General features: G+C 39.9%; 1 protein-coding gene across 1 annotated transcript in view; it reads right to left on the reverse strand.

Moving 5' to 3' along the window:
- grin3a (glutamate receptor, ionotropic, N-methyl-D-aspartate 3A) overlaps positions 1-26,605 on the reverse strand; it is a 129,532-nt gene that overhangs the window by 37,075 nt on the left and 65,852 nt on the right. Inside the window, exons 3-5 of the mRNA XM_020931610.2 lie at positions 17,886-18,555; positions 12,289-12,672; positions 10,560-10,705 (exon numbers count right to left, since the gene is read on the reverse strand). Of these exons, the coding sequence (XP_020787269.2) occupies positions 10,560-10,705; positions 12,289-12,672; positions 17,886-18,555 (1,200 nt within the window). The remainder of the gene's footprint in view (positions 1-10,559; positions 10,706-12,288; positions 12,673-17,885; positions 18,556-26,605) is intronic.

The raw sequence follows: 26,605 nt of genomic DNA on the forward strand, positions 1-26,605 counted from the left end.
TGTTATGTTAACAGTCTGTTGTTCTCTATTCTACTGTTATTACTATAACGGCCTTTCAAGATGAAATGTTGGTTCTTGTTCCCTGATTTTATAAAATAAATTTCCCCCCAAAAATGTGACTTATAGTCCAGTGTAACTGATATGTTTTTTTCCTCTCATTATGCATTTTTAGGCTGGTGCAGTTTATAGTCCGGAGCAACTAATAGTCCAGAAAATACAGTACTTTGGGACATATAAATGGGGCAGAAAAGCATTTAAAAACAAAATAACAAAAAAATATGTAAATTACGGATCTACTGACCCTAGATTAAAGAGAAAATAAAATGGAATCATATTAAAGGTCCTATATTACACAACAGTGACTCTTGTGAGCTTTAAGTCATGTTATAATTTTGCTACTGCCTTAAAACATACCTGGAGTTGAGCTGTGTTTTGTTTCATTCACACGTTTGAGTAACACTTTATATCTTTCAATATCCCCAAACCTCAAATATGCTCTGTTCCACCTTGTGATGTCATGAAGCAGTAGTTTTCAAGCTAACAGCTACCTTTTACCTTTAGTTCAAAAGAGACTGGCAATTCTAGGGCTGAAATTATCTAAATAATTGTAGTGAAGGTGTATGGAGTTTAAAAACACAGTGGAGCACTTCCTGTATTACCGCATGGCATCATAAGGTGGAGCAAAGTGTTTTCCATTTGCGAGAAGAACTCATTTTAAATATGTAGGGATTGTGTGTTGAACATGTGTGAATAAAATAAAACACAACTCTAGGTTATAACATAGATAAGAAAATAGAGTAATATGGACTCTTTAAGGTGAGTGAGGAATAACCTTGGACCACTGCAAAGTGTTTAAAATGAACTTGTTCTGTTATTCAGGTTTTTAAGGTTTTCAATCAGACCTGGGCCTATAACACTGTGCTGATTGTGTGCTTGTCTGCTGAGGCGTATTATGCACCTCTCTTTCTGAGACTTCCATTCGAACATCCTTTTGCATAAAATAAACTGTGAGCTTTACTTTGGCTTCATCGAGAATCCAAATGAGGTGCATCCAAGCACTGAATCCACTGTGCAAAAACACTTCCAATCAAGAGGCAAGTGTGAGCTGGAGCTGTTTGTGGTCATTTATCAGAACAAACAGAAATGAAACGCTCGGAGAGATTTGAGTGTTACGATGTTTTGTTTTTACTCGCTTTGATAGAACTGTTAACTTTGCTGTTTTTTTCTTGAATATATGTGATGCAAATTATAGTCTATGATGTAAATACATGATGAGGCAAATAGCAGAATACAGTGATCAAAATGGGGTTTTCATGGTCAATAATTTTTTTAAAACCCATGCACTCTCCTTTAGGGCACACTGCTGTTGTGTTCTTGGGCAATACACTTCAGTCACCTTCTCTGTGTAGGAAAATGTTAGATGTTTAATGTATAAGGTATATGACTGTTATTAGTAAATGGTCCTGGACACATTTTTATATAGTGCTCATTCACACACATATTCATACAGCAGCATATGCAGACATTGTGGGAAGGTGTCTCGCTCAAGGACACAATCACAACATTCATCTGTGGGTGCTGGAATCGCCTACATATGGGTCAGCTCACAGCTTTGGTTCGACAGCTTTTTTATGTCGAACCACCAACCTTCAGATCAGTTAACAAACGCTTTACATACTTTTTCATCCAAAATTTGATATGCTTACTTTTAATACAGTGTGCTGTTTAACCTTAGAAAAGCAAATGTTTTTCCCTTCTTCATAAGATTTCACGCTAGCCTGATTCATCAGCTGGTTTCACTTTGTAGAAACTGTCTGACCTCACAGCATTAGAATTTGTTCGCTCAACGGTAGGCGGGTACTTTTTAAAATTTAACCAATTGCTGCTATTTGGTTGTGACATATGTAATGCGCCGCTAACAGGGCTAACTGGTATACTAAGCTTTTCCCAAATCCCATAGGAAGAAGGGCAATAACGTCTTGCCCCTTGATAAAATTCACTAAACATTCTCTTGGTTCCGGCTTTAAATCCTCGATCTTGGGAATCGTTGCCAACAGAGAATGTATGGCTTTTTGCTGATTGGCTGGTGCCGGGACTTGCACTTCCGGGGTTCTTGCAAACCGTCTAGTGCAGGGGTCAGCAACCCGCGGCTCCAGAGCCGCATGCGGCTCTTTAGCACTCCCCTAGTGGCTTCCTGGAGCTTTTTCAAAAATGAGTGAAAATGGAAAAAGAATGATTTTTTTGGTTGTTGTTTTAATATGGTTTCTTTAGGGGTAAAACTCTCGTTCATCTCTTGTCATAGATGCTTTGCACCACCTCGGAACCAGGTGCGGTCGAGCGTGGAGGACTGGACCTGTGATCCACAGCGCATTCTTGCTTTTCCCACACGGAACCAGCGCATAGATGACTGCACTGAAGCACTCGGACCCAGTCCTATGTGAGCTGGTCTTGCTCGTCCCCGTCTGGATCCAGGACATGGAGGACGAAGCCTCCGGACAAACAACACTGGACCCCCAGCCCCGTCTTGAGGGGCTGCGCGCTACAGTGACTGCTTCCATGTGGCGCTGCTGCCTGAGCTCAGAGCTTCCGGGCTGATGTGCGGTGAGTTGCGTACAAAGTTCTACATGCTGCTGTTTTCTGAGTGCTCCTATGCACGATCAGAAGAAATGTGACTGCTGCTCTGAATGCTTCCATCATCGTCGTCAAAGCAACGGGTAAATGTCCGTTTATCTCAGTTTACACGCAAACGTGAAACCGGAGTTTTCCAAAAGCTCCACTCTAGCCGGGGTTTTTAGAAAGATTCGTTTTCAGAGACAAATTCACCGTTTGCGTGTAAATGATGTGTACAAACGAAGGGAAATGTCTCAGTTTTTAAAAATACCTGTGTACGTGTAAACGGGGCCCAAATGACAAAGGAATAAACACTAACCACCTGATTTCAGTGGCTACAGACGGTGCACCAAGTATGAGAGGGTCATTTTAATAGTAGGCTTATATAGCTAATATACTGACAGCCTATGTTGCCTTCATATTAGGCTTATATAAGGCTTTAAATTTTTTGCAGCTCCAGGCAGGTATGTTTTTTGTTTTTATGGGCCAATATGGCTCTTTGAACATTTTGGGTTGCCGACCCCTGGTCTAGTGTATTAGAAATTGTTTGGAGGCACTAGGTGGCACCAGCCTGGCTAATTTCACACTACACAACATCAGGAATTGTTGTTGACAAAAGCAGCACACATGTATAATGCGATGGCTCCATGATAAGTAATATCTCCGATAATCAGGCTCGAAGCTCAGTGTGAAGAAGTCACAGAAGTTGTACTGGTTAGCTGAGGCTAGCACTACATGCCAGTTCTGTTTCCTCATTTGTAAAAGTTAGAAAATGGAAAGAGAAATGAGAAAATATGATCCCATTCACAGCAAATCTCATCTGCTGTTACTTTCGGCGGAGCATGGAAGTTTAATCTTTGTCCTTGTCTCATTGTGAAATCAAGATTTTTCCCACGATCACTAATCTTTCATCACAGACAGACAAAACTGCACAATGGACATCTGGTTTTATGGAAAATGAATTTACAGCAATGAATTTTAAGCAGAAAAATGTCCAATCAAGTTATAGGTGTCTGCTTTAGTTAGGCAACAGTTCTGAACCAAATATCGGCCTACAGAGCTTTTACACCGATGTCCAAATGTCTAAGAATCACAAATATCATCCTACCACCACAAACATATTGACCCACCTCTGCCTTTTTGCTTCACTCTTTCTGGTGTGAATCTCCCCTCTTCAGTCCCGCCTTGTCTGTGGTCTTAACGTGTACTTGGACAGGTCCGGTGCTATTAAAATGACTGTCAGCCACTTTCTGCCAATTTACTAGTCTTTCTCACTCCTGTCCACATTACAGAGGTGCGATATTAAGTCACAGCGCTGCAAGCAAGGTTTTCACAGATCTGCAGCTCCCGTAGTCTCACATAGTGCGTTTGGAGACACATGCTTTTTAAGTTCTTATCAAGGACAGTTTCAAACCTTCAGCTAATGCCTTATACCCAGAGGTAGATTCTTATTACCACTGATTTAAAGTACAGCGAGAATGTCCTTGGTCTGAAATGTGTGTTAAAATAACTACCTCAACAAGATTGAAAAACGGGCAATTTTCATCATTATAATCTGATTTCAATGCGGTAATTTAGTTTCGAAGTTTAAATGTACGCTATGTAACTTTTCTGGGCACATGTTTGTCACTTGCTTGTTTTTTTTGTCCCACAGTATGAGATTATACATACCTTTGTTGCATTTATTAATTTTTTTCTACAGAATGCATTCTAACTGTGCTCAGGTTGGAGATTTGTCTTGTGGCTTGACCTAGTGGTGCTAACTGCTTGTCTCCATAGCGATAAGCTTAATAGATAAGCTTAATGTCAAACTGTGAAACATTCCAAGCAAAGCAATAACATCTTCTCAGAGGTAGTACAGATATATTGTAAATGCAAATGTTTTAAGATCAAAAGGTCAAAGGAATTTTTTTGTCTGTGAACTAAAAAGCGAGGCTGTTGCGCTGTTAGCATGCTAGTTGTTAACATGCTCAAGACATGATCTGCTGAATTTAGAACTTGAATATGGAAGGACACAGGAGCTCATTCTTCAACAGCCTTCTACAACTCCTCTCAAGCAGTGAGAGATACAGGACTATATTCATACAACTCTTTACAACTGTACAACAGCTCACCCTTATGTAGCAGATAACCCTATGTCCTGTCAATCATTATTTCATCTTTGCACTGTTTCTCCATACCCACCTCTTGTATATAGTCCAGATATATTTTGTATTACTGTAGTTCTACATTTTATTTTGACTTGTACATGTATGATAATCAAACCTCGGAACCAGGAGGAGCAGGGTGGTTTTTGTCCCAGTGCTCTGGGAGTATGGGGTCTGGGGCCCTTTGCTAAGGGCTGTCCGGTCCCTGTACGACTAGAGCAGGAGCTGTGTTCATCAGGGGTCGGAGGGGGTCCAGTTTGGGGACCACAGGATCTCATCTCTGCTGTATGCAGATGATGCTGTCCTGATGGCTTCATCGAACTATAGGACCTACAACATGCACTGGGGCGGTCTGCAGCCGAGTGTGAAGCAGCTGGGATGAAGATCAGCTCTTCCAAGTCTGAGGCCATGGTTCTCGACCGGAAAAAGCGGGGTGGGTAGAGAGGTCCTGCCTCAAGTGGAGGAGTTCAAGTATCTCGGGGGTCTTGTTCACGAGTGAGGGGAGGACGGAGCGAAAGATTGACAGGTGGATCAGTGCAGCGTCAGCAGTGATGTGGTCACTGTATCGAACCACTGTGCTGAAAAGGAAGCTAAGCTGAAAGGCAAAGCTCTCGATTTACCACTCAGTCTACGTTCCTACTCTTACCTATGGTCATGAGCTCTGGGTAATGACCGAAAGGACGAGATCGCGGATACAAGTGTTCGAAATGATTTTCCTCCACAGGGTGGCTGGACGATCTCTTAGAGATAAGGTGAGGAGTTCAGTCACACGGGAGAAGCTCAGAGTAGAGCCGCTGCTCCTCCATGTCGTGAGGAGCAGCTAAGGTGGCTAAGGCATCTGTTTTGGATGCCTCCTGGATGTCTCCCTCGGGAGGTGTTCCCAGCATGTCCCACTGGAAGGAGGCCCCAGGGAGGACCTGCTGGACACACTGGAGGGACTATGTCTCTCAGCTGGCCTGGGAATGTCTCAGGGTTCCCCCGGAGGAGCTGGAGGAAGTGTCTGGGGTGAAGGAAGTCTGGGAGTCCCTGCTTAGACTGCTGCCCCTGCGACCTGCCCCCCAGATAAGCCGAAGAAAATGGACATATGCATTTATATAATTAAGCCTCATTTGACACCAGTCTGCTACTTATTTTAAATTATTACCATTTATTTTGTTGCTCTTTTTTATTAGAATACACTGTGATGTGTGAGCTATTGTGCCAAAATAATTCCCTTGTAGATCAATAAAGTTTGTCTACGTCTAAAATAAATAAACAAGGGTAGTTTAATTACTGTATTTTTAATGTTGCAAATGTGTTGACAAGCTCTCCTAAGTTGCAGTTTCTTCTTAAAAATTATATGGGTTTTGTCTCTGCTACTTTTCACTACAATCTGCACGTACTTCATTGATGGATACACTTTGTTACCAGAAAATAGTTTCTGGAGGTAGAGAATGAACACTATAATAAATCCCACAAAGAGCACAAAGATTGATGCCTGATAGCTGATAATATCTAGTCTAGCACTTCTTCTAACTGTAATTATTTACTCGTTCTGCAGTTAGCTTGTAATGTGATGCTATATTGTTCAAAATCATAGGGAACTTCTGTTATGGAGTTTGTGTTTTCTCGGAAGTGTCTAAAAAAGTCATGAGTGCATTTTTGAAAACCACCGATCAAAACAGTGTCAGACATTGTTTTGACTTTACAGCTCAGATTCCTACTTCTAGCTCCTATATTTGAGAGTTTGATAAAGTACGGTAGACAAAAAGTGTGTTTTTTGCATTTTGTGTAGTAGTTTCAGTTTTGATGTAACTAAAGCTGCACTCTGTGACATTGTTGTTTCTTTGCATGGAATGATCCACAGTAGGGCTTTAACTTTTCAAGATAAGCCAATTACGAGTCAGGTCTGTGGAAAGGTAAGCTGGTTTGCAGTACTTTACAATACTTTTCATATACCTTTATTTTTTCAAGGTATATGAAAAGTTACACAGTAGGTAAATAAGGTAGACTATGTAACTTGATGGGTGAACTTTTGCTTACTTGTCTCCATGGAGATGTCATTGCTGTGACTGAAATGTTCCATAGTATGACATTAAACTGATCTATTTTACACCTGCAAGTAAATAAAAACACCACTGATGAAGAAAACCTCATAATTTTATACTGGACAGGGTCACTCCACAGATCTAACCTGTAACTTGGTTTGGGGGCATCATCTGTTTGTCTTGAGTTTAAGTTTAATGGTTACACAATACACAAAATGATTTCTTGTGAGCTTTAAGCCATATTAGAATGTTGTTACATCCTCAAAAACATACCTGAAGTTGTGTTTTGTTTCATTCACACATGTTTGGATGACAATTTTTTTATTAGTCTAACTACAGCTCCAAAACTCAAAATGCTCTGCTCCATCTTGTGATGTCAAGAAGCGGTGGTTTTCAAGTTAACAGCTACCTTTTACCTTTAGGTGATTAGAGATAATATAGGCAATTCACAAAATAAAAAAATGCAGTGGAGCACTTCCTGTATTAACAAACAGTGTTTTTTTTTTGTTTTTCTTTCCTGTTTTAAATATTTACTTAAAAAAAAAATATATATATATATATTATATTTTAAATATGTCAATAAAACAAAAGGATTGTATGAAATAAATATGAATCATAGTCTGAAACAAGACTAAACCAGGGCTAAGCCAGGACTGAACCAGGACTAAAACAGGACTGAACCAGGTCTAAATTAGGTCTAAACCAGGACTAAACCAGGACTAATCTTGGACTTGAGAGACAGAGAAAGAGAGAACCCTGAGCCCGTGGAGCAAGGTGTCCGCAAAGCACGATCGGGTGGCTGAGCTTAGCTCCGTGAGGCGCGGAGCTCTGCGCCGGTCCTTTCTCCTGTGGTCACGCGATGGGCTACACGGGTGCAGCTCCAGGCCCGTCCCGACACTCAGTTCTGGTTCAGTCCTGGTTTAGTCCTGGTTTCATCCTGGTTCAGTCCTGGTTCAGTCCTGGTCCCTCATGTCTCAGGTCACTACAGGACAGTACTGCAGATATCATGAGCCTATGCAGCTTGTTTTCACAATTGCCAATAGCTCCGGTTTGACATTTATGTTGTAGCTATTTCATATTATTTTTTTATATCTCACGTTTCGAGAAGTGGGTGGACAGCATATCCCCGCATACAGCACTCACTACACCCCGATCATGTGTGATGCGCTGTGTAGTTGGCTTTATAGGAGGCTCATGAACAGTACTGTTGTATGCAGTATCGGTGTGAACAGCAATAATCTCACTGTACGGGGCAAGGCGTTTCCTTACTGTGCACATGGCTATACGCACTTTAAATCTTGAATCTATTACCCTGACGTTCAAATGTTTGCCCCCCCCAGCGCAAAAGTCAAACTCTGTCTATGCTAAATATGCAAGGCTTGTGTGTTTAACATAAAACTCCAGGCATGTTTTTGATGAGGGAACAACATTATAACATAGATCAGAAAATAACTTAAGATGGGCCCTTTAATGTCATTCTAAGCAACGCAATAATATCACCATGGAGACAAGCCAACATTCCTTTCTGATTTGTTCAAACTACTTTTAGAAACTAGCATTGAGTTTTCCATGACACCATTTAACACCAATCATACTTCCCTTCCTCTATCTCCTCTAGCTTTGTCCCCTCTGCACATCTTTGGCACCCTTGTACGCTGTCTTGTTCTTGCTTGTAATTTCCCACCACGCTACATTCTTTCCTTGAACTTTATAATCAGCATTTTAGCAGCTCAGTGTAAAGTCTGGTGTCATCCATTCTAAAACCGTGCCCCCTCTGCCTTGCCTTACAATATTGGGTTTATGCTCTACGGGGGTTGCCAGGGAACCGTCGTAGTAGGTTAGGATGGCTGGGTAAAGATGAGACAACCCCTGAATGCTAACAAGCGGTACATTGGCAAGAGGGGATTCGACGCCTGAACTCCGCATTATCCCACAGAGAGGAGTTGTTTTTTTAGTTGATGACGAGAAAAGATAGAATTGTTGAAACGATTTGAAAGAGATTGTATTGGTGCGGGGAAGACTATTTGCTGGTGTGTGGCACAAAGCTTTGTTTGGAACTGGGGAGCTTTTCTATCAAGATTTACTGATAGGACTCCATAGATGAATCTGTGGTCAAATGGAGAAGTATTGTGGATTGGGTGATCCGTTACTTTTTAAAGAAACTGTACTTTTGTAGCAGCGTACTTTTACTCCTACTTGAATGATATTTTTTATTCAATTAACAGTGCTCTTACTTGAGAAAAAAATTTGGGCACTCTTCCCACTCTAAGTCTACAAGTGATAAAAGCTTTACGCTGACAACATTAAATTATTTTTGTGTCTATCCTTAAAAAAAAAAAAAAAAAAAAAAAAACTGAAAAAATGCATTATTAAATATGTGCCCTTCAAATACATTCACTTCAAATTATAAGTCAGATGTTACACCCAGGCCATTACTGTGCCCTGTGGACAGTTACAGCCCACTGCAGATCCTTAGCTTTATTAGAAATATGATATTAATTTTGGTTGTTAAGGAATTCTCTTTGGTGTTAATGTTTGTACACATTAGCACAACTATATTTAGGGTGACAGTCGCTCAGGGGTTAGAGCGGTCAACTCAAAGATTAGGGGATTAGTTTCCATTTGGACCAAGTTCTTTTACTGTGTCCGTAGGCAAGACACAAATTATTATCTATTACTTGCTTCATAGCACTTCTGGTTAGATGCTAAACTGTATTTTGTTGCACTTTTGTACAAGTGTAACGACAATAAAGCTGAATCCGAAAGCATTCAAATTAGAACGTGCACTTTCACACTATGCCAATATGAGTATTTCCTGCTGACAAATCCAAATGCCCTTGTGTACTTACACAGCAGAGGGACACTGCAAGCTAGTGTTTTTTACTCTTATTTAAAATGCCCTTGTTTTGCTAATTCCCTTTCGTCTCTTTTGTCTGGCAGCACACCTTTCAACATCGCCTCGTTGCTTTAGTTCAAAACTCTGAATGTGAGCAAATCCACACATGTTCTTAACCGTACTTTCGGGTAAAAACATCAAAACAAGTAAGTCCCTGCTGTTCTAACAACCATAGACTCCATTAGGACATGGTGTAGACTCACATATGACACTAAAGTCACAGTATGTAACCTGCCATTCTCCATGGAAATGGTATTGATTTCCCTGGAAAGTATAGCATTAAATAAATCAGTTTCCAGGCAAGTAGATGACACCTCAGGTCAGATCTGTTTGACAAGCAATAAAAAAAAAAAAAAAAAAACTTGTAATAAAACTTGTATAAATGAATATACTGTAAATATGTTTAATGCTATAGAGTCATCAGGTGTGGTGGCACTTCTGGGTTCAAGGCGCATCAGTTAATTGAAAACAATGGACATGTTTACAATGTCCTTTTTTTTTTTTTTTTAGCACATCTCATGTTTGAAAGGGATTGCAGTTGGATAACAAGATAAATGTGAAGAAAAGTGTAGAAGTGAGGTAAAAGCTAAGCTAGTTTAAGAGGGCGTCAGTGGTGACAGGCAGACCGGCAGGCACATATGGATAATTTACATATTTAATATAGTTTGTGGTAAGCAATTGTCTCTTGTTTAATGAAAAACAAAGCTAGAAATCTGCTGTATTGCAGGATATCCCAGACAAAAAAAACATCTACATAGAGACAAGCATAAAAGTTATATAGTGCATGTTTAATTTACAGTTCAACAAATGCATAAAACTAAAGTGTACAAAAAGTATCAACGTGTCTCAGTTTGTATATAGCTAACGTTTTAGTCTTACTTGAGGTTGTGGATGCCGTCTGGAGTGGCTGGCACATTGTATCTCCTCATGTACTCGTGCATCTCGGGGAAGCTCTTTTTGACGTAGTCTTCAGCGCTGCTCTCTCTCACTGTGGCGAACCTGAAGCCCTGAGAGGGATGGTGCAACTGCCAGAAACAAAGAGGCACCTTCAGAAGTCTAAAGCAAAAACATTCACGTTCACTTTTCACCTGAGTACAGATGTTGTCACAACTTTATTCTTGCTAAGGAGTATTTAAACTTTTTCGATGTTAGTAGGCTTGAGAAAAAAAAAAAAAAAAAAAAAGCACATAGATTTGGAAATGTTTGTTCAGGCTTAAATAAAAAGCTTTTGAAAGAATTCATGTAATAGTGCCTTGAGGAAACATTCAGAAGACACCAATTTAAATCAGATACATTCAACTGCAGGTAAGATCTTTCACGCAGTGGGAAACTAAGACAATGGTAGTGGCTTAGGCTACGTTTATATGATGATGGTCTGAACAGAAGACACAAAAGTGGCGTCACGCATTTTTGGGAGGAAATCTGTGTGCATATGGTGACACAAAAGAGTGTGGAATTCGACTGGGTATGCCTGCCAGGCGACTAGGGGGTAATGTATGTGACGTAAATGTGTACACGATGTGAGCAGATCTGACCAGAGTTTTGTGTCTTGGGCAGTGTAGATAGAAACACTATGGTGGAGCTTATTCAACTTTTCCACTCTGGAGGTGGTTTCAGATTTAGGCGTTTTTAAGCCCCAATAACGTCATCACCGTCTAAACGAAAGGCACTTAAAGGGCACGATAAAATATTTTGTCGTTTTTACCTGCAAGTGTTCTTGTGTAAACAGGCCCTTAGCTTTTAGTGTCAGCAGCACAAAGGTTGGTGGTATTAATCCTGAGAAAACTGTTGTTGCGTCCTTGAACAAGACACTTTAAACACCTTGGTCCAGCATGAATTTGGTGTTTGAATGAGTGATTGGTATTTCACTCCATGGTTGTATGAGTAAAACAAAAAATATGTGAGGACTGTAAGCATTTTACTACAACTGTTATTACAGAATATGACTGAGAGTACTTTCTATGTGTGTTGAGTTCAATACTGTTTTTTTTTTTTTTTTTTTTTTTGTCAACCCTGTGCACCTGTGTGATTGGTCACATTTCACATTTCCACCAGTCAGCCCCAGGGAAAAAGTAGCACATTACCACAGTTGTTGTGAATGAATCATGTGGTGAGCAACCACCATGCAGTGCCCTTGGGACCCTCTCCAGATTTTTTCTAGGCACACGGTATGGAATACAAAGCTGGAGAATGACCCTAACGGGCTGTCCCTGATTTTTTATTTTCATGTAATAAAGTAAAACTGGTTTACGATATATTGTAAAAGCAGCTCTTATGGTCCAAATGAGATTCATGTGTCCTGTCTGCATCAAATTATGAAGTTCTTTTTCTTTTGTGCATGAGGCAATAACACTGTTATCATGCTAGTTGTTGTTAGCATTACCATGATGCTCTGCTCTGGCCTCTGAAGTAGTGACAAGCGATCAGAAACTTTTAATAATTAGCAATGTGAATAATTAATAAAGTGAATAATTAGCATGCTAGTCATGTGCTTACAGAGTGAGGAATCACTTTGGACCACTGCAAACCATGTCAAATGACCCAGTTCAGTTTTTCACATTAAAATCAGTCAAAGCACTTCTCTGTAGATGTACAAAACTGACAGTACCTTTGGGTCGTGTATCCCTGACAGCTGCTCGTAGGTCTTCTCTCCCACCATCACAGCGGCCAGGTTCGCTGTGTATGTGGACAGGCAGAACAGGCAGAAGATGGCCCATAGATTCATCAGCAGTCGACCAGTCCAGCACTTTGGGGTCTTGATGGCCACAGTGCGCCCAAACAATATGGCATAGCACACGTTGAGTGCGGAGGAGAAGGAGAAGACTTTGTCTCGGTTACGTCCTCGAGGCGTCATACCGAACGGACTGTGCCACTCATAGAGGGTGAGGAAGACTGCGGTGACATGCAGAGAGACGAAGATGCCCAACCACATGGACCAGTGCAGAGGCCACATGAAGGCGCCGATGGGGGCAGCTGTATCCCTCGTACGGACCTAGAGGAGGAGAAGGGGAGCTATGGATCAATAACAAATCCTTACAAAGGGTCTCTGTTATGCAAAATTGACTCTTGTGATCTTTAATCCATGTTATAAAAGCATGAAGTTGTGTCCTGTTTCATTCACATGTTTGAGTAACCCTTTATTATTAGTCTGTCCACATCTCCAAAGCTAAAAATGCTCTGTTCCACCTTGTGATGTCATGTAGTGGAAGTTTTCAAGTTAACAGCTACCCTTTCCTTTCAGTAGAGATTGGCACCTTTAGGACTGAAAGCATCCAAATGACTGTAGTGAAGGTGTATGGATTTTGAAAGCAACACCTGTATTGCCACATGACATCACAAGGTGGAACAGTGTTTTCCATTTGAGAGAAGAACTCAGCTTAACAAATGCAGTATTTCTGTATGTATATATGAATGGATGAAACAAAACACAACTCTGGGAATGTTTTTGATGAGGAAACATTATAACAGAGATCAGATACTTTACGCTGGAGGGTTGCAATCTGCTTTTATCCATTGTGATGTTTTTGCTTTCCCAAAAATGTCGTTGACTGCTTTCATGTTGGATTGTGTCATTTTCTATTCTTAGTTATCTGTGTATAGCATTTGTATAGATCTGACACCATTACGTGTTTGTATCTGCTGTCTCTCCTTGAAGTATGTGTGAGACCTGCACAAAAATGCGTCTTTGGTTGTGGCTCTTTGGAATAACAATGAAAATTTCAGTGTGAACAGCTGGTTGTAATTTTCAAAAAGATGGTGAAATATTGAATGGCAGACGGTGACACAATGTTCACCCACTAACTGGAGGCTTGGCCATTTAGATAAAATTGTTCAAGAAATAAGTCAAATGCTTTCTTATTGATGTGTGTAGGTTAATATATATAAACAATTTAAGGAACCCATATTTCATTATTTTCTGATCTATGTTCTCATCCCAAACATCTGGAGTTGTGTTTTGATTTTTTATGCTGAGTTCTTCTCTCAAACGGAAAAGACTCCAACTATCCATCTTGTGATGTCATGTTGTAATACATTAAGTGTTTTTGAACTCCATACACCTTCACTAGAATCATTTGGATGATTTCAGCCCTAGAATTTCCAATCTCTACTGACCTAAAAGCAAAAGGTCAGTTTGAAAACTACCTCTTCGTGACATCACAAGGTGGAACAGAGCATTTTGAGCTTTGGAGATATAGACCCTGTTTACACTGAAACAAATCCCTGTATCAACATATCACCATATCAGAAATGATCTGTGTCCAGACATGTCGTTTCTGTATCCGCAATCAAAGCCTTCCCTGTCCACACAGTAACACAAAACCACCTGAGATACTAGTCACGTGATAGGCTGGTGTCATGTTGTCACGACGTCCTGACGTCACATGAGCGGTAAAAACGAAGGAAGTCTGAAGTTGCAGCAGCTGCTTTTGAGCCGAGGGAGAAGTGTAAAAATTTTCTTTTTGTGGACCGATGACGAGGTTCAGTTGTTACTTACCTTAACACTGGATTTTAAAATGAGCATGGTGGCTCAGATTGTGGACTGACTCGTTTCTGTGTCCGCAAGCCTTCCCTTTCCACACAGTTTTGAGCATATTTGTTTATATTTTACAGAAACGAAACTTAAAACCTAATTTGCATAAACTGAGCACTCAAAAAACAGCTCGCTGTTGTGCGCTGATGTGGTTCAGCTTCTGTCGGACTAAAGGACACAACTCAGTGGAATATATGTGTTCTTTCTGTGACAGAGGGGTGTTCTGCTAATGGTAAGTCTGTTCTGTGCTTCTATAGTGTTGGAGATGGTTCATGTTAAACTTTTCAGAGATTATACTTCTGCAGGTCATACGCATAGACCGTATATATGAATGGACATATATTCCAACCTCTTGGCGTTTTGGTGGTGAATTAGCCTACTTCGCGGCGCATACATCTACATCAGTGTATCAGTGTTTTCAGGCATCCACATGGTGCCGGATCAGATCCGTACTCAGATGAATTCATGGGAGCTGGCAGCACCATCTCTGGAGTCGTTTCCAATCAGATTAGTGTGGATAAACACTGCATCCGCCACGAAAACGACTCGAATACGTACTAGTGTGGACGAGGCCATAGACAGACTAATAATAAAACGTTACTCAAACATGTGCGAATGAAACAAAACACAACTCTAGGTATGTTTTTGAGGAGATAACAACATGGCTTAAAACTCACAAGAGTCCAGTTTGTGTAATTTAAGACCTTTAAAGATGCATTAAAGGTGTGCATTACATTTTACAAGGGACAAAGTTATGCTGATTGATTGAATAAATAAACAAATAACGACAAATAAACAAACAAACCAGTGTGTGCAGCCAATCAGAATTCAAACAGCGCTAACATGGTTCAGTCCAATAACATTATTTTCTCTAATCACACGTGCTCAGGGCCTCGCAGCTGAAAATCTCACCTCTTTCCAAAGGTTAAACACACAAGGACAGATCTGTACCGCTCCCTCCTCTGCTCTGATGATGCATTTATGGACTCTGGGTATTTACCAGTCCCGAAGCATGGCTAATTTAACAGCCCTGCTCATTAATATATACAGTTACACCACATACACAATTACACTACACTACTGAATGCTTTTCTTGAGTTTAAACCTGTAGCCGCACAATCCAATCTTAATCAGGTTAGCGAAACATCGATCTACTTTCTCAATTTGTATGTAAACTAAAAAATCACTCTCTAGTTAATTTGCACACACACACATTTGTTTTGTTAGGGGAGATGAGAATGAACAGTCGCCGTAGTAGACTCTGGTCACCCTGAATAGGAGGTCTGGTTTGATTGGATGGGGGCCCTTGGGTGGCCCTGGGATGTGATGTGAATGTGCAATGGACCAAAGCTGGAAAACAAACAAAAAACTGTACAGGAAAAGGTGTATATAATGACAAACTAGGAGGGGCAAAAATAGGTCAGTGGTGAATATTGTGGAATAGAATATAGTGTACTATCTGCTGTAAACACTGTAAACATAATTTGAAGAGCTTCCACACAGTTTTTGAGATGCATGTTTGAGTAATCCCTTATTATAGTCTGTTCAAATCTCCAAAGATCAGAATGTTCTGTTACACTTTGTGACATCATGTAGAGGCAGTTTTCAAGTTGATATGTATTTATTGTAATATGTAATATGTATTTTTATATGTAGTATATAAAACAAAGACACCTGACATGGCAAATTATGTGACAACTTGTATTTTCAATTACTAACATATAGAATCGCCTTGTAAGGATTATCGAAGATAAATCTGGGCCTGAAACCGTCTGACCTTGCAGCATTAGGATTCGTTCGCTTGACAGTAGGCGGGTACTTTTGTTATTTAACCAATCGCTGCTATTTGGACGTGACATATGTAATGCGCCAAATCCCATAGGAAGAAGGGCAATAATGTCTTTCCCCTTGATAAAATTCACCAAACATTCTCTTTGTTCCGGCTTTAAATCCTTCGATCATCATGGAATCGTTGCCAACACAGAATGTATGGCTTCATCTACATCCATCTCGACCTCTTTGTTTACTGTAACTTGAGTTTGATGTTATGCCTTCACAGCTCTTCGCTGATTGGCCGGTGCGTGTTCTACAACTTCCAGGGTTCTTGCAAACCGTCTAGTGTATTCTGATTCCTGACCTTAAGCAGAGGTACTAGGTGGCGCCAGCCTGGCTAAGATAAATCACTGATCACGTTATAATAGTGTCTTAAGAACTAAAGAAAAATCTCAAATTAAAATTGTTTTTTGGATTCCAGATGTTTTATTATAACTTTGAAAGGAATACAAAAATAAAAATAAAAGTAAGTAAGATGTCCACAAAATGCCTTTTCTACTTTGGCTCAAATTCAATACAACATCATAAAGACTGATGCCCTGATCCTGACTGCCGTCGGTCAGTTAGGTCAGGTTCCATAATAATAATTGGTGTAATAGGGTCACTCCACACAGCTGTACACTCACCCCTCAGCCCATAAGAGGAATTGCATTACAATCCAATAAGCAAAGGCCGACAGTAATAAAACTCTGCTCTATTGATATAAGGCAGCAGCATACCAATGGGGCTGAGGTGAGGTGAGGTCAGTGGCTGTGAGAGGTGGAGGAGGGGCCAAGGTGGAACATTGACCAAAGAGGAACAGAGCAAAAATGTCAATATTGAATACATTTTAAATGTGTGGATTTATTTTGAGATGTCAAGGAATAATGGCCTCTTGCACTACTTGAAATAAGAGTAAATAAGTAATAAATAAGAAATAAGAGTAAAATAAATCTTTATAATCTTGTGTAACTGTTTTTCAAAAGCTCAAATTCACTTTACAGTTTGGTTTATTATTCAACCATTCCACATTAGGTGGTGGTAAGCTAGTACCACACCTGCCCTTTGGTAGACTAAAGGAAACAGAGCTGCTGATCTGCACCATGGCCCCTCAGATCACCAGCAACTCTCACACCACATTCATACGAAGCAAGGTGGGTCATGTGTCTTGCCTAAGGACACAACAATGGTTTGCACTGGAGCCATTCCACTACAGCACAGTGGTCTCCTATTTAAGTACCAGGCCTTAACCCAGCCTAGCCTTAGATCAGAGACCAGCCGAAACTAGGTATTGACAGGGTGATGTGGCCAATTTTTCACCTATTTGTATTTGAAACAGGAAAAGGTCCAGTAACAATCAAATCTATTCAGGTACTACTTCATTAAAGACATTAATATATTTAATTTCAGTCATTCTTTCTTATTAAAAAGTGTAACCTTTTTAGGAGGAGGGTATGCCAACTGCTTGTTTCCACAGAGATGTTGTTATTTAGTCAAAAATGTTCCACAGTTCCATGAAACCCTGCTCTGAATGTCATTATTGTGCTTAGGTTTACACCAGAGTTATTTATGTTGTTGTTGGATAGGGTATTGCTCCTTTTTTATTGTACTTTATATCAAACTTGTCATTGTTTGATGCTATGACAATGACAATAAAATCTTGAGACTTGAATCCCTGCTCAGTCAGAATGCATTTCATTTGGCAATAAAACATGTGCAATCGAATGAATGCAGTTAAATCTCATGCCATACTATTGGACTTCCCAGGGATAAAAGAATAACATCTCCATAGAGACAAGCAGGTGGCAGACTATCAGTATTAAAGTTACATAGTGTAGATATGATAATGAGGCAGTACTGACCAGAATTCCCAAACTGGTGGAGAAGAAGGGTGAGGTGAAGTCTATGACCTGGCTCCTGGCTGAATTAATGCTGAAGGAGGTCACAGCCAGGTGAGCAGCTCCACTCAGAAGATCCCCCACCAGCCCTGTCCAGCGGCCATTTTTGAATCCTCCATACTTCCCATCACCCACAATATAGAGGTCAAAGGTGAAGCCCATGTCTTCTGCCAGCTTCTCCAACAAATCAATACAATATCCATAGCAGCATTTTTTCAGCTCTGTCGGTACAGATCCGTTAGGTCCGGCCAGGTTTTGAAAAAGGCCTTCCAGAACTGAGGATTCATTGGTGAGTGGGTCAAGGCACAGCTGGCCCGCGGGACACTGGCCGTCCCCGTCCACCTCCCGGGTGAAGACAAACGGGTGTTCCACCAGAGTGACCACCCGCATGTGCAGCCGGGTGGACCTCCTCCAGTCCCCCCCTCCCCCTGAGCCGTGGTGTCCGGGCCATGCCCCTTGGTCCTTGAGGACTCGGCCCCTCCGCCAGCGCCCCAGTCGTGTCCACGTGGGCTGTCCCAGAGGGTCCAGCTGCAGAGACCAGATGTAGTGATGTGCCTCCGACTGGATGTTCTGTGTCCCGGGCTCTTTGGAGATAAGACCGCTCTGGCCTTCGAATGTGGTGTTGGAGATGAATCTGAGGAGAGACACAAAGGAATCAGGTTTTAAAAATAGGATCATTTTCAGGAACAAATCTTTCACTGGGGGTCAGAGTTACACAGTTACCGTGGTGACACAATACACAAATAAGGAAATATAGCCACATGATGTTTTAGGGGGTCTGAAAATGCATGAAAAATACACAAATTAAATGAAATTAAACTATGCATTTTCTTGGTCTTGAGTGTTCACTGTCCCATTTAAGTCTTTGTTTGTTAGTCTTCAATCTAGTATAGAACAGAATAATATAATATAGCACAGTATAGTATAGTATAGTATGATATGCTGAAGTAAAGTATAGTATAATAAAGTATAGCATTTAACTTCCATGGATAATTTAGACCAGGTGCAGAATTCAAATAAAGTTCAAGTGTGAGCTTAAGTCTACAAACAACTATAATCCATTGAGGGCTAAGAGCAATGCTACAGTACATTTCCAAGAAGGACAAATATCAAAATAGGAAAAGAGAAAATAGTGTTGTGCTGATACTTTGGCCAGGTCTGTCTTGAAAAACACCTCCTGGTTCAATAAAGGTGAAACATAATTTATAAACATGATTTTTGTCCCCAGGTACGAGGTAGACATAAATCATAAATTGTAATCTAATTGTAGCTTTAGCTAACAACAATTGTATTGCTGATTTATTGTAAAATACATGATGATTGTTATGATGGCCAAGTTGTTTATGTTATAATTTGGTGTTTTGTTCTCAAGATAATTATCCATTCAGAAATCAAAATGAACCCCACATGAGTCTCTTGTTTGGGTTGCCAGTTTCAATGCTGAAATCCAGATGGTGTAAACCCAAAATGCCACTCTCAGATCTGAATGGTCACTACCTAAACCCCCGCACCAGCGGCCTATCATTATCATTGCTAGTGCAGCTAGTGCAGGAGGCTCTGAGTTTTCACATGAGACTTGGCCTGTCCATATAGGAATGAGGAAAACATGTATGTGTCCTCTATATACATGGTAAGACTCTGGCACCACAGATTCAGACATGTCAGAACTAAACATGTTGTTCAAAAAACAAATTAATATCTCTCTCTATATATATTAAATATGATGGTTTTGGATTTGGTGTTGAATCTCCACAGTTATGTCTCTGTATAAAGAGACAAGCAGGACAAACAGATACATAGCCTGACACTGAGACACATGCGGTGCACACCTGTCTCCTCTCGCCCAACCTCCTCTAAACCGTACAAGGTCAGCATGAGCACAGCATGAGCTCAGCCTGCAGCAACGGGGACAGACGAGGACTAGTCTGGACATTCAACACCACGGACAGAGACACAGAGAGAGAGAGAGGGAGGTAGAGAGAAAGAGAGGGAGGGAGAAAGAGAGGAAGAGAGAGAAAGACAGAGAGAGAGAGAGAGAGAGAGAGAGAAGAGTATATTCAGCACCACAGACAGAAACAGAGAGTATGATTCAGCACTACGGATGGAAACGTAGAGAGGTAGAGAGTGGTAGAGAGAAAGAGAGAGAGAGAGAGAGAGAGAGAGAGAGAAACAGAGTATGTTCAGCACTACCGACGGAGACATAGACAGAGAGAGAGAGAGAGAGATTGAGATTGAGACTGAGTGAGAGAGAGAGAAAGAGCAGACAGACAGAAATAGTATGTTCAGCACCACAGACAGCGACATAAAAAGAGAGAGAAAGAGAAAGAAACAAAGAGAGAGAGAGAGTATGTTCAGCACTACAGATGATAACGCAGAGACATAGAGAAAGAGAGAGAGCAAGAGACACCGAGAGTCAGTGAGAGAGTATTTTCAGCACCATGGACAAGGGGAGAAGGAGACCATATTTTCAGCACCCTGGACAGAGACAGACAGCGATATAAAACGCAAATACACCTTGTTTGCACTAAAAATGCCTAAAGAATTAAGAACAGTCGACAATGATATTAAAAGAAAATTGTGTAATCTTTCTGGAGGAGGGTCCATCACCTGCTTGATTCTATGGATATACCATTGCTCCACAGTATGACATTAAACAGCACTACCTTACATTTATTCAATTGTAGATTGTTTTTATACCTAAAAAATACATATGAAAAACAGGCATTCTGAGCATTCTGTGAGCGAGGTTGCTTCTCCACAAATCTGATCTGTAACTTGGTCTGGTTTGGGCTCAGTGAAAATAGAACGGTTTAATGCCATACTGTGAAACATTCCAGACAAAGCAATAACACCTCAATGGAGAAAATTATTTGATGGGTCCTCCAATGCACTTTTATATTTTTTAGATTTCCACCACAAATACACCACACATTTTTACTACTTACAACATCAGATTTGTATTTTGGGCTGATTTAATGCTCCTGTCACCTGCCGTTTATTAGAACAGATCACCGTGTTTACATTGGACACAGTTTAGAGGGCTCCCTGCTTCAGTGCAAGGCTTTATTATGTGAGTGACCTCAGCAGCTGTCCAGAAAGCATCAGTGTGTGTGACAGGAGCAGACAGACCACGGGCCACTGATCGTAGCAGCCATCACACAGAGCCTCAGTGCTGCTATCTGAGCCCGGAAGATACCGCAGAGTACACAGAGACACATGCTAATACACAGTTCACAGACAAAATAACTGGGTGTAATGGACAGCAGAAATTACTCCTATAGGTGAACTTTGTAATCTAGTCATTCGTCACAATTCGACAGGTATTAACACTTTGCCTAGAATGTTACTGAGTATGGCGTTAAACTATAGACTGTATATTTACGTACATGGACATAGCTAACCCACTAGTCACCGTCCAGTTCCAAATTAGATGTGAACAAGACTCTGTTTCCAATTGACTTTGCATTAGAAAATTGTCTTTGCAATTTTGGTCGTAAAATGTTCCTATTAACCTACTCTACATGATCCTGGTATTTTTATTTTGTTATTTTCCCCATAAATACATTTCTATTTCTAATATGGACCTGGCTCCAATTTTGCTCCTATAAATGCCAGCCTCATGAGCTTCATTTGACTGGAGCCAAACACTAAAACTGACATCCCAGTCCTTTAGGTAGTTGTCTTGCTGAAATAGGTGGGGCATTTCTGTCCGTTTAAATGCGGTAGTGTGTGTGTTTCCATTGCAGTTTTCTTTTGGGAACTCTGTATATTATTAATACAAAAACATTTGCAGAGTCTAATCTCTGGGGCCAAGGCTGAAACACTGAAACAGTCCTGGTGTAATCACGGTTGTATCAATACTTATATTAACTTTAGGAACAACTTGGGGCTAAGGGAACAAACAATAGGATAATATTATAGGATTTAAAAAAGTGTCCTCTCCTTAGATAATTCATCTGCCTGAACTAATTTCCTGTTGTAGAAAAAATATTATATCTATCTTGATGATAATAAGCCATTAGTGAAGCCTTGGTGAGTTATGAAATGCAAAAGGGTTCTTTGTTACAACAGATAGGACAAGACAGGGCCTGGCCTGTCCTGGCTACCACCCAACAGCCTCTCTGAATCCCAAGTAAATCTCTCCCAGGCTCTCCCCAGAGCATCTGAACTCAGAGGATTTACAAAGCATAATTACAAAGTGACATATCAAAGCACAGTCAACTTTTACACTTGAAAACTTGACGGATGACAGTGTCTGTGTCTCTGACAAACACACAGAAAAAATGCATCTACACAAAGACATATAAAAATATTTTCTTCATAGTGCGAATACATATACATTTCTAGGGCTGGGTATCATTAAGAAGTCGCCGATACGATACATGCCTCGATACTTAGGCCACAATACGATACATACCTTGATAAAGTGAACTTTCAAATCGATTCAGTATAGTTCGATAAAAATAAAGGCTAAATCATGGCTGTGACACAAAAAGTCTTTGTTAAACCACTTCTTGTGCAAAGTTCACATGAAACACGTCCATTTTAGTCATCAAAACAGTGAAAATGTCAAATGTGTTGCATAAACAAGTTTTCTTCCACTAAACTAAGCAACAAAACTGTAGCTCTGTAACAAAATAATTGAGTAAAATATACCAAAAGATACTCTTGGCGATATATTGATACAGCAACCCACAATATCGATACTGTATCATCACATTAAGCAAAACGATATATTGAATATTTCAATATTTTTGCACATCCCTATACATTTCCATTCCCATTTTAGATTTTTTTCCATAAGTTGTATTTATAGTAGAATCTATAAAATCGCTTTTCTGAGCAAATGGTAAATGGCCACATTTGTCACAGCGCTTATTCACTCAAAACCCTTTACATCAAGGAACCACTCACCTGTTCACACACACATTCATACAACAGTGTATTAACACGAAATGCAAGGTGGGTTAAGTGTCTTGCTCAAGGACACAACGACAACATTCATCTGTGAGAACTGAAATCGCACCACCAACCTGAACTACCACTGAACTAAAAACCTGAATATAAGAAATGTACTTAAAACACAAAAGGTCAGTAGAGCAAAGCATGGGGCACAGTCTGATTCCCTCCAGAGCCTCTTTAAGAAGTTCAAAACTTTCTGACAGTTCAACCAGACTTTATGAAGGTTAACATCTTGTACATGGTAACCTTTAACCTACAACGCTGTCATCCTACTTACTGTACACAAAGCAACTCTGGTGACACACCGTTCTACATCGCCAGTGGAGCGCAGAGAACAATTTCATGTTAAAAAAAAAAAAAAAAAAAAAAAAGATTACACAAAATGTCAGATTCTTTCAAAAGGCCGTGTATATGCTAGGAGATAATTCGAGTTGTTGAAGCGAAACATCAATAACATTTTAGCGTATAGATGTAGAAGTACTTTGAGATCAGTAGAGCCTGGCAGCACTGCGGAGTTAGTATGAGAAGACAGCTTCCCCCGAGCTGGAAAATCTGATGCTTTACTTGCTCTTTCCATCCGCTGTTACTTTTACATCATTGCACAAAAAGTTGACAGAAGCCGCGAGGGGTAAAGCAGAGTTGTGTGATATATTGTAATCAAATCGAAGTTGCAGTTTGAATGGTTGCAATTATCAAATCACAAAGACTGTAAATATTTAAAAGGCCCATATTACGCTATTTTGTGATCTATATTATAATGCTGTTTCTTCATTAAAAACATACCCTGAGTTCTTCTCTCAAAAAACACTCTGTTCCACCTTGTGATGTCATGTGGTAATACAAGAAGTCAGAGGTGGGGACTCGAGTCAGATTTGAGTCACTATCTTTAGGACTTGAGACTTGACTTGATAAAATGGACTAAGACTCGGAACTCGGCTTGGACTTGAAGTTCAATGACCTTGGACTTGACTCAGACTTGAGGCCTATGACTTGAGAAGACTTGACGCTTCTCCTAAAAAAAAATATATGCTTTTAGAAAATACTTTTCTATCACAGTTGATACATGTGGTGCTTAATTTTACAGGAACAAACTGGAACATGCCCCTTCCACTTCTTTTTTTGTTTTGTTACTATGGCAACAGTAACTGAAGTACTGTGATGTAGAATCCTCAAATGTACTTCAGTAATATACAGTACAATACAGTAAAACAGAGGGAACTACATGACAAAATAGCTGCTATTTAGCACTCTTAAATCTGAATTCTTTCTGTTCTGACCTTAAGAATTCACACTCTTGTCAAGACATTTAAAAAGGAAAAATTAACATTTCTACAACTCATATACAAATACTCATATATAAATATACCATGAGTTTTTAAGTACAATTTAGTTTGAAATTCATATAAATGGCAAAAATCTAAGCTCTATTTGGTACTTTTTAGTTTAAAGACTTGAAATGACTTGAAGCTCAAAGCAGACGAATTGGACTTGACTTGGACTTATGGGCCAATGACTTGAGACTCGACTTGGACTTGCTCATCTTTGGCTTGGGACTTGACTCAGACTTGAGATCAAAGACTTGAGACTTACTTGAAAATAAAAAAAAAATGACTTGGTCCCACCTCTGCTGGAAGTGCTCCACTGTTTCTGGAATTGCCAATCTCTACTGAACTAAATGTAAAACGTAGCGAAGTTAACTTGAAAACTATCTCTTCATGACATCACAAGGTGGAATAAAACATTCTGAGCTTTCGAGGTGTAGACAGATTAATAATGCAGGATTACTCAAACGTGTGAATGAAACAAAACACAACTCCTCTTTTTGATGCAGTAACAACATTCCAACACAGCCTAAAGCTCACAAGAATCCATTTTGTGTAATAGGATGATTAAACAACACATATCATGCATCACTGCGGCTTTAACTACATTTTAAACATACTTTTGTCACCTTGGGATAAGTATTTCACATTTTCTAACTTCTGCTGTCGGCAACAGAAATGAACAATGGGAAAGTAAACAAATGTGAATGCTTTCTTAAGTCGTGCGTTTACTGTGAACAACTTTTGACTGTAGAATGAGTCTGGTGATGGTTTATGGGTTTAAAAACACAGAAGAAGTCAGGAGTTTTATTTATGATGCAACTAAATCAGCAAAATGTGAACTGGGCATCTTAGAGGGTTCAGAGAAGACAATTTTGGATTAATGAAACAAGCAAGAATGAAGGGAAAAGACAAAAATCAATGGTTTTGTTGAGTGGACAACAAATTATGCATTATGCAATTTAGACTACATTCTTTCATTTTTTATTCTGCAAAACATGCACCCTTACTCTGAGCGGGCTTGCATCTCCACAAACCTGACTTTTATTTGCCCTAGGGGAGGGCCTCTTTCTGCTTGTTTCCATGGAAATATTGTTCCTCGGCTTGAACGCTGTATCAAGTGGTGGTTTGAATATTGTTTAATTAAGTTATACACTGAGTTGAACATTGTTTAATGTTTAAAGGTAATGCTCTATGTGTCCTAAATAATGGGAAACAGGTGTATGCTTTTAGGGACATTCCTTTGCAGATAAGGCTTTGGAGATAACCCAGGCTGGAGTTATCTAAGAAGACTTGGTGTGATCTACAATGGTTTGGTGGGGGTTGTCACTTCCCCCAAAGAAGAAATGCTGACACTTCAAGGACGATTCAAGGCGTGAACCTGCTCAACATATTATATGCGTATTCATACTGTTGTGTTTTATAAACTGGGTTGAGGGACAGGCAGGGGGTCAGACTGACCTGTGTGTGAAGACCTGTGTAAGTGGAGGCCATCAGGGACAGCGATTTGACCCAGAGCTCTGTATTAGAATTGTATTGGCAGGGGAATACAGTTTTGTAATTTAAATTGATTGAGTCTAGTAATTTTTGATAGAACACGCCTAACAGGCTATAATCTATAATAAAATGTATGTATCTCCATAAAGAATGTTCCAAAGCATGTTTGAACTTTCTATCTGCATGGAATCATGCTGGTGCCATAAAACCTGCTAACCTTGTAGTATAGACTCCAAACTAAATTTTCTGAGATGCACGTGATTCGTATATTTCAGTCTTCTCTCAAAAGCTTTTGGGGGTGTTGAAAATGTCAACTTTGTGTGGACACTATTTCACAATTAAAACATAAATTGTAACACTTCAGAAAAATTGCAAGTAGATATTTAGCCAAAAGTGTGACATGCTGACACAAATTCTGAGTATGATTTACATGCTTGAAGAAATGTAGGCAGGTTTATGGCATTTATCTCACTGGAAAAGCAGTGAATTGGAGCTGAAGTGGAGTGATTTGGAACAACTTTTGAATGAAACTAAATGTGCAAAAGCAGATACTATCTCGGATACTTTTAAAACTGGTTTGAAGCTTGATTGCTAAGAGCCTCATTAAGAAATATTGATTCTTACTTTAGCAGGCCACTTTGCAGAGTTGAAGTGATAAACAGCTATTAAACATCCAATTATCATCTGTTAACTTCTTATATGCATTACTCAGGCATTTTGGGTGACTTTGGATGTACTGGTCTTGGTATTTTCTGTGGTATAACTCAAAATAATGCGTCTGTATATTAAAGTTCCTATCGTCGATAACATAAAAGCTTTTAGCCATTCTATAATGCTGTTACCTCCACAAAAACACAAACACATACCTGAATACACACAATTTGAGTAATTTTTTCTCTCTCT

This window comes from Boleophthalmus pectinirostris, unplaced genomic scaffold, assembly GCF_026225935.1.
Source record: "Boleophthalmus pectinirostris isolate CB_2022bp ecotype Guang Dong unplaced genomic scaffold, ASM2622593v1 HiC_scaffold_18, whole genome shotgun sequence".
In the NCBI taxonomy this organism is placed as follows: Eukaryota; Metazoa; Chordata; class Actinopteri; order Gobiiformes; family Gobiidae; genus Boleophthalmus; species Boleophthalmus pectinirostris.